This window comes from Arachis stenosperma, chromosome 6 (assembly GCF_014773155.1).
Source record: "Arachis stenosperma cultivar V10309 chromosome 6, arast.V10309.gnm1.PFL2, whole genome shotgun sequence".
NCBI lineage: Eukaryota > Viridiplantae > Streptophyta > Magnoliopsida > Fabales > Fabaceae > Arachis > Arachis stenosperma.
In genome coordinates this window covers 142,466,659-142,483,978 of record NC_080382.1, presented here as the reverse complement: position 1 = coordinate 142,483,978, position 17,320 = coordinate 142,466,659, and the positions used below count along the sequence as shown (strand labels likewise).

The 17,320-nt window shown below is 26.8% G+C and overlaps 2 protein-coding genes across 6 annotated transcripts; both read right to left on the bottom strand.

Moving 5' to 3' along the window:
• Positions 1–96: 96 nt before the first annotated feature.
• Positions 97–4,468, bottom strand: LOC130933369 (homeobox protein ATH1). 5 transcript variants are annotated; one of them, XM_057862962.1, is made up of 7 exons: positions 4,427–4,468; positions 3,772–4,137; positions 3,066–3,140; positions 1,622–2,862; positions 957–1,309; positions 791–851; positions 97–387 (listed from the first exon to the last, which is right to left on the bottom strand). In XM_057862962.1, the coding sequence occupies exons 4-7, from the start codon at positions 2,723–2,725 to the stop codon at positions 223–225; spliced, it is 1,683 nt and encodes a 560-aa protein (XP_057718945.1). In that variant the 5' UTR covers positions 2,726–2,862; positions 3,066–3,140; positions 3,772–4,137; positions 4,427–4,468; the 3' UTR covers positions 97–222. The 5 variants fall into 5 exon arrangements, with proteins under 5 accessions (XP_057718945.1, XP_057718947.1, XP_057718946.1 ...); XM_057862964.1 differs by lacking the exon at positions 4,427–4,468 and having other exon boundaries at positions 1,622–2,496; positions 2,575–2,862; positions 3,772–4,386; XM_057862963.1 differs by lacking the exons at positions 3,066–3,140; positions 4,427–4,468 and having other exon boundaries at positions 3,772–4,387.
• A 9,791-nt stretch (positions 4,469–14,259) lies between these two features.
• Positions 14,260–15,006, bottom strand: LOC130936765 (abscisic acid receptor PYL2-like). The gene has a single exon (XM_057866919.1). It carries the CDS (start codon positions 14,994–14,996, stop codon positions 14,436–14,438), a length of 561 nt encoding a protein of 186 aa, XP_057722902.1. The 5' UTR covers positions 14,997–15,006; the 3' UTR covers positions 14,260–14,435.
• Positions 15,007–17,320: the final 2,314 nt, after the last annotated feature.

The window sequence follows — 17,320 nt, the reverse complement described above, 5'->3', positions numbered from 1 at the left end:
GATATTCATTTTCCACGCCATACTATTTGCTTAAAGTCATGTTTTTGCATCAATCATAAGTGCATGAACAGTTAAAAAACCAGTATTAACATTTGACATCGATTATATGAAAGCACATTTTTTAGAACAACTATATCTCATTATGTAATAATATACCAAACTGGTGGCGAATCATCCACTAAATAAAATCAAAGTTTTTGTTCATCACATTGTTCTTCAACTTCAATTCATATTAAAGTAATGATTGTTCATGCTTAGCCTGCTTCTATGGCCATCCTCCATCCCTTCTTCCATTCGACAAGCCTTTCTTCTATTCATTTCGGCATACATTTCCTCAATCATAGGTTTCCATAACCGAACACGAGCATTTATGAACCAGTTAGATACCTGATCAATCAACAACAAATTCAGTTCAAAACACAGTCATATACCAAAATGTTCCTAACTGATTTTGATACTCTGTCCATGTAAAATGTTTCACCTCTATCAACTAATCAAATGTTTCTCAGAGCGCATTAGCATTTGTCCATGATAGTAAATTAAATTATCCTAAATTTTTCGGATTTAGATCCTCTAAAATTTGAATTTCACTTTAGAGAGTAAAGTGTGATCTTCTACGGTTGAATAGTTTCTCTTTCATATTTATTCTTGGTCCCACCTATGAAATATATGGTGAGAGATCACACTTTACTCTCTAAAGTGAAATTCAAACTTTAGAGGATCTAAATCTAAATTTTTCGTGTCGGAATATTACTCCCCAAAAGAAGTTTCCAGTAAGAATAAGAAATACCTGACTTCTAGTTAACCCACTTTTTACAGCAAGTAAATGCTTTTCTGCATCTCTAGGATACCTGAAATCCATCACATCAATAGATTCAACTTGGGCAAGTTCTTCAATGGAGAGAAGAATATAAAAGTTCATTTCTTTGATTATATAGTTGAGTATGGAGACTCACGGATGGAGGAAGTTCTGGAACATCCAAGCACGAAGAACTGAGACAGATTTTTCAGGCAAGCCCCTTTGAGGCCTCCAGAGCTGATCTTTTCTTTTCAACTGCTGGATAGCCCATTGCTTTTGAATGAATGAAGTATCAACTGACCATTCCTTATCTTCCGAGCACGAGTCGCTAAAATTGGACCCTGTTGCAAGAATATGATTGCTGATCCTCTCCCTCAAGTCCTTGTATAGTACAGAAATTGTTTGGAGCGCAAAGTGTGCGTGTATGCACGGATCGAGCTCTGTTGCTGCGTGGAATGCCGATACAACAGTGTGTATCTCATCCAAACACTGACTGTATCGGCTGTCCACCTGCGAAAAATGATTAGTATCATCACTTTGGATACTTAACATGTTAGTACTTATCTAATCTAATCATAAATAATGAAAAACGGTTTCCTATTCGAATGAGTACACCTAATCCTCAAAAGATTAGTTCTTCTCACAAAATAATGCTTACAAATTAATGATTATTGGCAAAATTGGCAAAATTGTTTAGCTCTAAGGTCATAACAAAGAAAGTTTGTTTCTAGATTTTCAGGATTTAACACAACTTTATGTATGTATCTTCATTTCCATTTTCATAGAGTACTAAAACTCATAAATTGAAGTTAGAATTGTTACCAGCTGTAAAAGTGCCAGCAACTGGGATTTGTTTGATTCAGCTGCATGTCTTTGCAATGGAGACTCTGCATGAGCTTCAAACATAGAAGAATTTGCATTTGAATTTGTTGCTGGTGTAGTCTTTTGCGCAAAACCTGATGTTGATTTATTTCCTCCAGCTCTATCACCAGCACCTGAATAATTCACCTCTTCTACATTCTCAATCGAATATGCTGCGATTTGAGCCAGTACCTCTTGAATTCCTACAAGGTACTTTGATCCAAGTATCACCGGCGAAAACCGGACATGTTTTTCAGAACCTAAACTCATAGACAGTTCCCTACTGCTGCAAGAACCTTTCTCCAATCCTGTCCTTGTTTCATTCATGCCACAGCTCACATCGGAGCAGCTAATCTCCGAGCACTGAGCTGCAGCCGGCGAAGTAGCAAGACTTAACGATAGCTCGTTGCTATAACTCGAAGAATTGTAAGCATGATTAGCCAAATTTGCAGCATTCAATGATGTCCATCCATTAGGATCAAGATTCCCTATGGATGCATAAGGTACCAATCCACTTCCTTCAACCTCTGGTGCTTTTGGAAACTTGTTAAAGCTCCACTTACCATTACTAGGGACTTCATCGTAGCCACGATCGCCATAGAAAGTCGCCGGAAAAGGGCTTGAATTTGAAGTAGTATCATGCCAATTATTGAAGACATATTGTCCTAGTGCCTCAAATGAAGGCAACAAAGTTGCTGAATTCTCTAGATTTTCTTGAAGGCCAATTCTAGCAGCAAGAATGGTTGTGAGCGGGGAAGCCAGCGCGCCGTTTGGCTGCGTTCCTCCGGCTAAATTCTCATGAAATTCGCCATTTCCGGTCGCATTTGAGGTATCTCCTACAGTAGTCTTTCCTTGTGATGAAGTAACAAATGAACTAGAATTAAGAATACTTGAAGAATTTAAGAAGCTATTACCATCAACACTTCCTTGGTCTAAATCAAGCATTGGAATTCCATTTATGATGTTGTTTTGGTTATTAAGATCAAATGAATAGCACTGAAGAAGTGGCTTTGGTGTAGGATTATGCTCCATGTTCAGTGAAGAACTGTAGAAATCATTCTCCATTGACAAAACCAGTTTGGTTAATGTGAAAAGATAGAAGCTCTTGGTTCTTCAATGGATCTTTCAGAACAACATCACTTCAGGAAAATGACATGAATACCCTCTTCATAGAAGAACCATCTTATCTTGAAAGATCCATGCTACAAACAAGAAAACAAAATTTGAATAAGATATCAAGGAATAAGTAAAAAATATATATTTTGTTTGGCAGCATGTGAACTAGTTAAGCATCATTTCAAAAAGTTCATATAATGCAAGACAGTGAAAAGTGGGAATATTGATAAAAAATAATAATAAAAAAATCCCTTATTATGCAAAAAAATTAACAAGCTATATCTATCACCTGCCAAAGCAAGTTGAAGCAAATTAAATGAGACTTAACATAACTGAAATCTTCAAGAACTTGCCCTCCAAGAACCTTAAGAAGAAAAAAAGAGAGAGAGAGAGAGAGAGACATGAAAAATAAGCATTGTTTGATTCAGTTCCACATAAAGTTTCAATATGGCTGTAACATCATGAACTCTTTTACACTTAAAAAGATTATTCATAACCAAAAAGCAGCATTACAATGCTAAAGAACAACTATTAAATTTGCTTTTAAAAAATGACATATAAAGCCAACATCAAAAGGTAGCAATGTAGCATTGTTTCATTCTGCATGAACATAAATAAAGCACTATTTTTTAAAAATCCAAATATAATCCCCAAAACAAAAAAAACATATATTCTCATTTTTGCAGATCCCATCAAGAGATTCATTGTATTATAATACACAAAAACACGACCTCTCTAATCTCCTAGAACACATAAAAAACCTCAAATACATCTCATTTTCTGTCTTATCTTCCATCATTCAAACGAATGAGTTTTTATTAAAAAAAGGGTTAACCAGTAAGTAACCTTCTCAAGATTCAAGAACACCAAAAGCAAGAAAGATAAAAACTCCTTGTTTACAGGACCAAGTAAAACAATAATAATAATAATAATATTAAAGAGAATAAACAAACATTAAATATATAAAAAACATAAGAAAAAAAGAGCTAAGGTACCTAAAGCACAAGCAAAATGCTCCTATGTGAGAGTGAGTGAGTGTTTCAGTGTTTGGAAATGACCGAAGAACAAGAGAGCATTAATTGAGAGAGATAGATAGATAGAGAGGCAAAGAAGAAGAACCACAGAAATGAGTAAAAACAAATAGAGAAAGAAAAAAAATTAAAAAAAAAAAAGAAAAAGAAAAAGGGTAAGAGAGAACTATGGTGCAGTGTGCCACTCATTTCAGTTGCAGGCTTTAAGGGCCCCATTGTAATTTCCTCTTTCTCTTTCTATTTCTACCATCCCTTGTTATCATCTTCTGCTGCTTCATCACTGCCACCATCACCACAATCAAAATATCTGGATTCTCTCTGTTCAAACTCCTGTTCATGGCAGGCAGAGAAAGTGAGAAAGGAAAATAATAAGAAGAAAAGTTTCAAAAGAGAGGCTTCTTTTGTTGTTTGGTTTTTTAACTATTTAAAAACAAGAAGCTAACGTGACTAGAAAGGTGAAGAAAGGAGTTGTTGTTTTTATGGTTTTTAAGTCATTATGTTTTGTTTTCTCAAAGGGGTTAGAAATTGTCAAGCTTTCTCTTTGGAATGTAACAAGTAAAGGGACAAGGAAAGAAAGAGAGAGAGTGTGTGTTTAAATAGGGTTAATGTAGCTTTGTACTTTCTTGCTCATAGCCAGACACACAGAGACCAAAGAGAGAACACATTTCAATTTGGTGATGTAAGCATAAACACACTCTCATCACACAACTCAACTTCTTTATTATTTATTGCTTCTCTTCAATCCTTCACCCAACTTATGGTCTTGCAAACTTTACTTATTTTTGAGACATTTTTTGTCACTTTTTTTTTTATATTAGGTAATAAGATTACCTTTTCTTTTAATTTGTCCCTAATAATAATGTAATTTTTTAGAAAGAAGATAAATATAGTATATTAATTGAAATTTGTCTTTTGTTTGAAAATAATTCTATCTATTCATATACTTCTTTTGTTAGTAGCTTGGATCTTGTGAGATATATATATTATTACTCCAAATATTAAATATGAGGGATGTTCTTGCATGGCCATATACTCTGAATACATTGGCATAACTGGAAGCACTACTTCTTTTATTTTCATTGTGGAAAGTGGGAAAAGCAACAGGGTTTATTAGGTGACCATCATGAAATATTTTGGTGCGTTAGATTAAATAATATTTGGATTGTAAAGGAACAGTTAAAGTCAGAAAATATAACCAATGGAGAAATCATTATATTATTATACAACATGTTGCATTTTTTTTAACTGGGATTGAAATTTAATTTCGAGATCTTTAGATGAAACTGAAAAATTATAACAAATGTAGTACTGCATTATTCTAGTATTAATATACTTGCCTATTCTCTCTTTTATTTTTTATTTTCAAAAAATATCAATTTCAAAATGATTATATTTATTAACATTTAATAATTAACTATGATAAAATTTGTCAATAATAATAATATTTTATATTATATCTTTTTAATAATTATAATGATTTTTTTTATATCTCTATAAGTATTATATATAGAATGTTTTATTTATAATGCATTACATAGATCATTTGTAATCTCGAATTGTTATTATTGATTTGGATGCTAATTATATAGATGTACGAATTCAATAGAATAAAGGTATTGAATTTCATTTTACTGAAAGATGATTAAATCTTCTTATATATTATGACAAATTTAATAGAATGCGAGTGAAGTTATCTTTTAAAAAGAAGTTAAATTTATCATTGAGGTAACTATGATTATTCTTACTTTGCCATATTATATGGATAACAAATGATAGAATATATTTAACAAGAAAATGGTATGAATTTATACAAATTTTACATATTTAATTTGGTTAAACTATTTTTATTAGTTGTCATTATAAAATTAATTCTAATATATATGCATCTAAGATAAAAAATTAAATACCATAGATTAGTTTAATTTTAATATTAGGATTTGATTAGTTTATATAATTTTTAAAAAATTTAAAAGTTAATATTATTTTATTAATTAAGTCTATTTAATTTATATATGAAATATTTAATTTTTAGTTTTATTTCTTTACTATTTATGAGTTTATTTTATCAGTAATATATCTAAATAATTTTGTGAAAAATGCTGCTAATATGATAGTATGTCATAATTTTGATACACATTCAATATACCAATAATTAAAAGTTAAATCATTAAAAATAATAATTGTATTTCTTTGTCAATAATAATAAACGTATATAAAAAAAGAAAGCTATCAAATACGTTTTTATATAATATTTTACATATATTAATATATTATATAATATTCATAACCAATATTATTTAATGAATGTGGATATTAATATCTTATTATAAAAAAAGATAATATTTATATATTATTAAAATTAAAATGTATGTATTAATAATTTAAATCAATTAATAGTAGAAACATATATAATTATATTATTAAAAAAATATAATATTTTAATTTAATATTAATTATATTAAATATAAATTATACAAATTATATTATAATTATACATCATTATTTATTTTTAGATTAGAGAATTAAATTATTATATTATTAATTAATAGTTTGTTTAATTTAAGGTACTATTTTAAGATTTTATTTTTTGATATATTAGGTATAATTTTATTTTAATGTTCTCTATTATATCATTAACTAAAATACTATTTTTTAATCTTAAAAACATTATACTTATGAAAAGAACGTGTATATTATTAAGTTAAAATGCATGTATAATGCTTTAAATTAATTAATGGACAAATTATCGAAATAAATTGTTTGGAAATCAATATTACCAAAATATAATATTTGAACAATGAAGATGTAAATGTAATTTTTATAAGGATCCCGCTAGGGAGACAATGGATTAGGAATTACACGTAAACTACTACAAAAGTGTAATGGTTTACGTTAAAATAACGTGCGAGTAGAAATTGCTATATTCTATAGCAGTTTTTGAATGAGCTGAACAAAGAAAAAACCACGACGTATAACGATTTCTTCACAAATGCAACATTAAAAAAACCGTGGTACCCTATAATGGTTTACAAATATTGGTTTCAAATAATTTATTTTCAAATAATATTGTTCAAATGTTGTGTAGAAATATAATTGATTATATTACTAAGAGAAACGTAATAATCTAATTTGTTACTAATTATACTAAATTTAAATTATATAAATTATACTACAACTATACATAATTATAATTATTTGTTATTAAATACAAAAATAAATTATTATATCATTAATTAATAATTTTTTAATCATAAAAATATTATAATTAAATATATAAACTCGCTTTAAGAGATAAATATATTAATTTGTTAAACAGAATTTTTAAATTAACTTTTGATAATAAAATAATAAAATAATATTTTTTATTTTTTCTTTGTTGGAAGTCCATGGTTAGTTAGGACATTTATTTTGAGATTTATTTTTGATATATTGAGTATGATTTTATTTTGTTGGTTTTTTTTTTTACTATCTATGCATCAACATTTTCGAAGCATACAACTATTAAGAAAAAAAAGAATATTTTTAATAATATTAAATATTTTCAAATTTTATTTTATACAAAATCACAAATAAAATAACTTCTCGGTATGACTATAAATAATCCTTAAATAGAATGTATATTAGTTGAATTATTACAATTAAAAAAAATTTAAAACCCATATAAGACATTGAAGGTATAATCAATTTATTATTATTATTATTATTATTATTATTATTATTGTTGTTGTTGTTGTTGTTGTATAAATTGTAAAAAATATAATTTTTTATATAATTAAATATGTTTATGGTAATTTTTTAAAATATATTTTAGATATAAATTTAAAGAAATAAATATTTATGTGCATTACATGGGTACATATATTAGTATGTATAGATATAAAAAAATTTCTTCATTTTAATGTTTAAAAAAAATGGACTTTGTTACATTAGTATATACTATGCTTAAGCATTGTGGATTACTGCTGAAAAAGCTTTACATTTTTATAATAGAAAAGTTTTGTTTTTATATTTATATCTTTAGCTAAATCGTTTTCTCCAAAGCATATGATGAGAAAGGAAATTGTTAACGAAGAATAATGTCTCAACATTTTTTTATTTAAAAGATAATTAAACTCAAATAATCTTATTTGAAGATTATAGTTTATTTTAGAGTAATATTATATGTATTATCTCTGCATTGTGTACATTACTTTTGTATATTTTTCATTTTTATTTTTTAGAGTAATTGATAAAAAAATGAGAAAAGATAAAATATTAATCTTGTATACCATAAATAAAAAATATACAAAAGATATTTATAAAAAAATATAAATATAATTTTTTTTATATAATATGATATTAAAATTTTTATAACTTAAAATATAAATAAATTATATTATTATAATTCTTATTACTCTAGTATATATTTTTTCAATCAATTATGTTAAATATACACAAAATATCATATCAGTCACTCAATACAAAAATATGTATTTAATATCTCATAGTTATATTTATTTGATTACTGTAAATAAGTTTGATTATTAGTCTATCGCAAATTTAATTATTTTACAATTTTATGTTTGATTATTTTCGTAACTGATTATTTAATAACTATATGTATGAATCAATATGTATAAATATATAAATACATAATAGTTAATTTATTGATTGATTTTTAATATATTTAGTATACATTTAGTACTTTTATTTTTCAATTTGGTTACGTTTTTATGCAAATATTAAAATTATTATTCCTTTAAACCTTGTAGCAGTATGGTATTATTATATGGCCAAGAGGCCTTTGTATGAAGAAAATAAACTAAATAGAAATGTATAATACATTTTTAAAAATTAATAAAAATAAAATAATATATTTTACTAGATAAACATCTAATTATCTATAAAAAGAGATCTTCATTCTCTTCAAGATTTTTTCTCTCCGCTATTATATCTATATATGTCTGACCTTCATATTTTGCATGTGTCATATTAGCTCTTCTATTTTTTATTAATTATTTTAATCATCCGAAAAGTGACATGTAATAATGAATCAAAAGTATAAGAGCAAAGAATTATTATCTTTGCATGAGAGTTTCCAAGTATTTTTCTGGTTATATTCTGAATGCTGTTTCTGATATTGGTGTTTGTTGGCCTCGGTCTAGGTTAGACAAGGGAAATTACAATAACTTAGAAAGAAAGGAAAGGGGGAAAAATGATTATAATAAGGTCTATGCCTTTATAAAATTTAGTATAAAATCTAGTATAAAGTATTAAAAGTTTAGTCTTTATTTGGATCAATATAGACAGAGAAGAAAGAAATGAGGAAGAAAATTGGTAGAAAAAGGATTTTTTTTTTGTTTGGTTGAGAAAAAAAAATGAGAGAAGAAAAATAGTGTGCCCACATGAAAAGTTATTGTCTACTATCAAATGAAGAGAAAATGGGTAAATACTTATCATCACTATAATAGCCCTGTACCTTTATAATATTTTTGTTCTTGATAACAAACAATTAATACAAAAATTATTTTAATTTAGATAAAATATATTTTTTGTTTTTAAAATTTGTTAAAAAATTTAAAAATATTCGTAAGTTTTAAATATATTCTTAATAGCTAAAATTTTAAAAAGTTTAGAACCAATCTAACAATAATATATAATAATTATGTCTAATTTGCTTGTGTTGAAGGTAGTTCTTGTGAAGTTGTTACTAAATTAATTCTAAAATTTTTGAAAAATTAATCGTCAGAGATATATTTGATACAAATAAAAATTTTTTTAAACAAAATAAAATTTAGGGATATTTTTAAAATTTTTAACAAATTTAAAAGACAAAAAATATACTTTATCTTTTTAATTTTAATATAATTATTTTTTTTTCCTTTTCTCACTTTTTGCTTTTTTTCTTCATTTTCTTTGTTGTTAATTTCTTTCTATATCCAAACATTGGGTTATTGAACAATTATTTTTGTTTTGTTTACATTGGAATTCAAAAGCTCTGAAGGGGAAGGAAATCTAACGTGAAATCTAATGTTATCATATGAGTCCTTTTTTATGATGATAGAATAAATGTCATCGGTGAAAAAAAGGGGGTAATTGTCACTAAATTCCCCCACTTTCTTTTTGTGGAGAAGATCTAAGGAAACTATTATTACTTTTTTGACTTTTCCATTATCATCTCTTCCGGTTCTTTCGGTCAGTGTTGTTTGGTTGGTTGGTTCATTAAATTAAATAATGAACTGATCTTACAAGACATGAAGACAAAGATCATGATGCATATGATATGGGCCATGTATAAACCTTTTACTATGATAGGCCATTAACTGGATCAGTGTGTCAGAAAAATGCTACCCATTTCTCATAAATGACAAAACCATATCTATGATATGTGGGCCTCATGATTGAAAAAAAGGCGTGGGCCTAACTTTGAGCCTTATTTTTAAGTTCTATTACTTTACATCCATTAGCATAATTAACTAATTATAAGAATGTTTAAAGTATTATGTGTATTAGTATATAATGCTGGATAAATTTGTGATGTTATATATTACTTAGAATTGTCTACCTCATCTAATAAAAAAAATTAAATAAAAATTCTTTTCGGTCTTTAACCATTTATTTGATAGATATTGTGCCCCTAACAATTATAAAAACACAAATCGGTCCCCATCCACTTTTGTATTTGTTCAATCTATCCGCTAGAACCAATTAACAATAGATTAAAGCTGATGTCTCAGATAACGCCTCTTTCGTAACAGAGACAAATCGCTCACTAAACTCTTCAACCATCTCCTTCCTTTAAAACTCTTTCTTTCTCTTCTCCTCCCTCTTTTCCACCGCCACCGCACTCACACTCCTCCCTCTCCCTCCAATCCTCCCTCTTTGCCACTCCACCACATTTTTTTTTACTTTCTCATTTTTCTTCATTATTCACCACTACCATTACCATCACAACAACATCATGAGTTTCATTTATTTTAATATTTAAATTTTACTTTTTTTTGTAATTTTTTTGAAAAACAAATGAATTTTTTTTTCAAGTGACCAGGATATTTCTTTAGTGTGATTATGTTTTTATTTTTGAATTTTTGGATTTTTATAATAATATTATTGATGACGATAATGATTGTGATGATGATGAAGAGAAGTGAATACGGTGATTTGATGATGATTGTGGTGGTGATAATTTTTATGATGATTTCAGAGAGACGGTGAGACGGATTGGGAGTGTTGGGTGGGGGTGTTAGAATTTTGGAATTGAGAGAAGCAATGAAGAAAGAGGGAGAAGAGGAGGGAGAGTGAGTTTCAAAGGGAGAGGGAGGAGGCGATGGCAGAGAAAGAGAATGAGTGAAGTAGAGGAGAGAGATCGAAGATTAATGGACTCAGAGAGCGATTTGTTCCTATTACAAAAAAGACAAAGTCACATAGATACAATTATCTGACACGTCAATATTGACTTGCTGTCAACTGATCTCAGAAGATGGATTGAACAAATACAAAAATGAATGAGAATCGATTTGTACTTTTATAATTATTTAGGAACGTAATGTCTATCGAATAAATGGTTAAAAATAAAAAAAGACTTTTACTTAAAAAAAATAATAATTCAACCTTAAATAAAGTTAGCATAATCTTAAAACTCTCTCCCCTCCCCCGAATAAAGTTTTGCATAATATACAAAAAAAAAGTTAAAAACCAACATTGCAGCTAATATTCAACTTAAGAAAAAGAATATTCAAAATTTTTAAAATAAAAATATCTAAAACTCAATTAAAAAATTTAAAATTTAAATTCAATAAAAATTTATTTTTTAGTAGATTTCATAATAAACTTGTTTGATAATTTGTTATAACATTGGCAAAAATTGACTGCTATAATATTGATTCTCTAATATTACATCTTTTCTTTAATTTATAAACGAGAATTTTATTTTGTTTGATTAATATTTAAAAGCAATAACCAAAGTACATTAGATTGGTACACCAATGTTTTGTGTGGGTGAGATAATTTTAAAAGGTAATGTAATTTTTTAGGGCATTTAATTGATTTCACATAAAATACTTCCTTGGAATAATAATTTCAAATGAACTTAGAAATTCTAAGAATTCTTTATGAGGTTATTATATATAAAGTACTGGACTTCAAATCTCACTTGCACCAGAGAGAATTTTGAAATTACCTATTTACTTCTCTTTTTAATATCCTAAAACTTCCCACCACTTGTTACTGGTTGTCACCCACCGGTATCATCTGATCTAACCGAACTCATAAATTTCGAATCAAATAATGTCAATTTTGGATATATTATTAAGGTTATTTTTATTTTTTTTAGTCTTAATAAAGAGCTTTTTTTAGTTTTTTTTTTTATGGTATTTTTTAGTTTGACAAATTAAAAATTAATTTATCATAAAATTTGTGCTTTATTTAAGGATTTACATGCTAATAGATTATTGTATGTACAAAGTGATTATTATTTGAGTGGACAAATAAACTAATAAAAAAATTGATCTCTAATTTTTCAGTTTGCGGATATTTAAGTCTCTGAAAATTTAAAAATACATTTAAATTTTTGATCTTTTTAAATTTTGGATATATCGATTCCTAAGTTTAATTTGTCTAATTTTAAAAACTCTCTCACGTATACATCCGTATCAATCAAGTTAGTACAACAGAAATAACGTTTGATTTTTTTTGAACTTGACAGACCCAAATGAACATAAAAAATCAATATATCTAAATTTTAAAAAAATAAAAAACTTAAATACTTTTTTAAATTTTCGAAACCTTAAATACCAAATTAAAAGGATAAGGATCCATTTATCTTTTTTTCTAAACTAATTATTCGACCAAAGTTATTATTATTATTATTTTTTTTTTGTGTCATGAGTTAGCTTTGTCTTAGTCTTCCTATGTAAGGCATTGTCCATCTTGTTGAAACCCAAGGAAGAATGGTTCAAGCCCATTTACATTAGCATTTTTTGTCGGTAGCTTAAAAAATAAAAAGTTTGGATAGTATTCCTACAATTATAAAACCTTAATTACCGATAACACGAGGCTCAATCAATAACGTGGACTTTAATTTAATCAGTCTTAAAAAAAATAGGGAGCATAGGAGCGATGGAATATTGAATTATTAGCCTGTTACTCAGTTAGCATAGCTTGAAATCAATAAATAATTAATCATAGATGCTCTCATTCACATGTTGTCAAATGATGGGAAATAAATCATCTTACTTTTTTCTTTAATGTTATTGCCTCACGTACATTTTCTAAAAATATTTAACAACATCAATTTGAAAAAAAAAACAAATGAAAAAAAAATTCATTCTGCAAATTATAATCACAAATCATCACAATTTTTTTTTAATGTGGTCTTTGCTGTTGACTTTTGACATTTAGTGGCACAAAAAGTCTTTAACTAACTAATTAATCTAGCTCATTAACATTATCATTTTTTAGTTTGGACTATTGAATTTGAAAATACTGTGAAAAATAAAAAATAATATTAAAAAAATAAGTGGAAAAAAAAAGAAAAAAGGAGGGCCCCAATGGGAAACTACTCATTAATTTAACATGTGTGTCAATAATATATTATATTATTTGAATAAATGATTCAAATAACTAGTACTAAATTTTATTGGTAAAACTGAATTTTTTTTATATTATATAATATAATTTTTCGAATTCAAGTACTTGAAAGCCCAAAAAAGTTACAACCTAAAAGCCCATTAATTAATACTGCTATAGTACCGTGCAAATGCAAGCACATTGCATGGCACCTTTCCAAAGTGAGTATCAAATTTTTTTTGGTGGGATCACAAATAAGTTATAGCCTAGAAGCCCATTAAATAATACAACTATGCAAATGCAAGCACATTGCATGTCACATTTCCAAAGTGATGGTCAAATTAGTTTTTGGTAGGATCACAAATATCTGTCAATTTAATAGATCATGGTCAACATTATTATTCTTCTTCCTCATCTCACACTCAATTACTTTCTTGAGTGGAAAGAAGGCGAAATATAATATTATTCAACCATTCATTCCCATCTTATTAGGGTGTAATGCAAAGCAAAATCTTATATTTCAAAACAGATAGTATAAGGAATCAGTATTTTTTATATTTTGTAGTTAGCATTTAACTATTAAAAAAAACGAGTGATCTCTTATTATTAAATATAATTTTACACTATTAAAAATATTATTAATTATTATAAAATACAAAAATTACTGACCTTTTAACACTCCTTATTTCAAAATTGCAGCAATGCATGCCAATGAAAAAAAAAATTAAAGACAATATAATATACATGTTGAAATATAAAATATATATTAAAAATAAATTAAATATCACATATTTATATATAAATATATACCGATTAATTTGGTAGTTAATTTTTACTGTGTTACATTAAAAAAAAAAAAGCTTAGTTATCTAACAAAATTCAAGAAATGGTATAAAGCTAAGTAAAACTATATATTGCTGTTTTTTTTTTCATGAAGAAGAATTAAAAGGGGAGACAGAAACAATAGAAAATTGCAGGAATGACCTTGCATTAATTTATGCTAACGAACCTATATGAACTCAGAAATTCTAAAATAAAACTAAATTAAAAACCTTTTATTATTATTGTCCACGCAATATTTGTCAACTAGCCATGGCAACCACACCAAGTTTCTGAAGGTTGAGCTTAACAACGGTATCAACAAACATCTTGGTATCTTCTTCGGTGTTCCCTTGTGGTATATCCACAATATAAGACTCCAAAACAATTGTATAAGCCCTGTTTCCTACGTTGAATTCGTTCACCGACGTTACCGAGCGGTAATTTTGGAGGCGATGTTCGCCTCCAACTACCTTAAAGCTCAGTATGTGGAGGTCATCGTCTAAAATTTCGAGCCTCTCAGTACTAGTTGATGCTGGGAGGCCCGAAACGACGGTGACCTCCCTGATGCTGCCAACGCCGCCATCTCCTCTCATATTGCACCCCTTTATGAAGTGCTTGTACTTCTGGGGATGCTCGAAGCTTCGGACGAACGGCCATACCGCGTTCGCCGGAGCTTCGATCCGGTAGGTTATTATCGAAGTGCAGGTGTTTGGGGAGGGATCATTGAAAATGTGATATTTTTTTATGATTGGGTCAAGTTCAGCCAATTCTTCTTGTGTTAGAGCTTGCAAATTAGGGTAGTATATTTCTGAAGAGGCCATTATTTTTTTGTGGGTGTAATTATCATGAAGAAGAACAATGTGAAGAAAAAAAGGGAGGTGAGAATTGAAGAGAAGCTAACAGAGGAAGAGGTTTAGTATTAGCATGTGATATTTTGATATGAATAGTGGACAAAACATTCATATGATATGAAAAAACAACACATGAGGATGTGAATATGCTTATTAATATTATTTAGGCGAGTTGTCATATTTTAATTTATTTTATTTTTACGTTTTTATTTGGACATATATGCCCTGGGCAGTTCAATTTTAATATTTATTTTATATATCACCCCAAGATTACGTCACTACTCAAGTCAGGACCATATTGATTGTTTTGTAGTCTCAATAGATTTTATATGTCATCATTTTAATGTGGATCTTGTTAATAAATAATTCAAAAATATTAGTTAAAATTAACGGTATATGTGTAGACATGATACATGATAGAACACAATGATATCGTTTGATTCATGTAACCGACCTCATTTAGTGGGATAAAATTTTTTTGTTGTTATTGTAGTTAAAATTTTAATTATATATATATAAATTAAATATTTAAAGTGTTAGATTGTTTCTAATATATTTATTTAAAGAATAATACTACATATTTATTTTTTTGTTAATTAAATCTAATTAAATTAGTTTAATATAACAAAAATAATTATAGTTAGTATTATTTTAAATTTTATTATTTAATTGAGTTAGATTTAATTTATAAAAAAAATATGAATGCGCAATATTATTGTTATTTAAAAATGATTAACTAATAATAACATGAAATTAGAAAATGTTGTAGATTTTTATATATATATTTGCTTACTTGTTAAGTAAGGGGGGGATTTAAAGGTTGGAGTTTGGACCAAGACTTTAGCTATATGAGGAAAGGGCTTAGCTATGAAATGAAAGAAAGTTAAGTAAATATTTTTATTGATTTGTGTTCGCATGGACACCTTTGTCTTGTGGTGGTTTGAAGCTGATTCGGTGGTACTTTTAAGGCATAATTCTTTTCCTTTTTTAGGGTCTACCATTTAAACTAAACTCTGCGTCTTGTTGACTTTTACACTTTCCATTTATTCTTAATCTCATTTCTTTTCGTAGAAGTGAATGGATACTGGATATGTGAAAGATAAGGGATAACATTATTTATTAATATATTTCATTTTTCTTTTTATTATTATTATTATGCAATTCCATGCCTGTACCTTTGTGCGTGCTTCACAACCTATTTATTGATTTATTCATAACGGTGGATAATAAATTAATAATATATAGTTGTTTCACAACCTATTTATTATTCCATACCACTTATTTGAACTATTTATAAAATTAATTTTTATTTAACCGTGGAAGTATAAAAGTTGACTTTGCCTATACTTTTATTTATATTACTTATCCCAAATTGAAATAAAAATGGAGAATTATATACTTCTATATATATATATGTGTGTATGTGTGTAATTTTTAAAAATAAAATATTGTGTTTGAATATTTAATTGATGATTGTATTTCCATATTTTTTAATTTTCAATTGTCACCCAACGAAGGAATTATGATTTTCTCATCTCTCAATAGTCAATAACATTTCTAAATGAATTTATATGCATTAATTAATATGTAGAACTAATAAATGATAAAATTATTTACATATTTATTTATTATATATTACCAAAATTGGATTTTTTTAATTAATAACATAATTGATGTGGCATGTTCTTTAAAGTATTTCCTGAGTTATTATTTTATTTAATTTATTTAAATACATTAATTAATTAATTAATTAATTAAATTGTGATAAATATTATATTTTTAATATTTTATTTGACCACATTAACTATAACTAATGAATTACATTAATTATTTGATTTGACTAGAATAAATGAGTTAATTTTATTTTAATTTGTATTAATTTTTTTGTCTTAAATATTTTTATTAATAATTTATAAAAGTGTTATAATTAATTATTTATTTAATTTTATTGAGATAAATATAAAATTATTTAATAATTTATTAGACCATATTAATTATAAGTAATCAATTATATTAATGATTTGATTTGATTAGAATAAGTAATTACATAGTTATTTCAGCATAACGGCATAAGTAATTACATATTAAACATATGACATACTCCCATAAATTTTTTTAACCCCTTTATGAGGATTAATTATTTTTATGACAATCAGTAAAACTAATTATTTTGTATAATCAATATTTTAAGACCAAACTATTTTTAAAATAGTACTAGACATGAAGGATACTTTTTATTAACTACAATAATATAAATTTTTTAATTATTGATCATTTAAGTTACTTAAATTTTA

Coding starts and splice junctions, on each gene's coding strand:
- LOC130933369 (XM_057862962.1), bottom strand. CDS start 2,725: ATGGAGAATGATTTCTACAGTTCTTCACTGAACATGGAGCATAATCCT. Junction 852..956: donor TTCCAGAACTTCCTCCATCC/GTGAGTCTCCAT, acceptor GATGGATTTCAG/GTATCCTAGAGATGCAGAAA. Junction 388..790: donor GTGGGTTAACTAGAAGTCAG/GTATTTCTTATT, acceptor TTGATTGATCAG/GTATCTAACTGGTTCATAAA.
- LOC130936765 (XM_057866919.1), bottom strand. CDS start 14,996: ATGGCCTCTTCAGAAATATACTACCCTAATTTGCAAGCTCTAACACAA.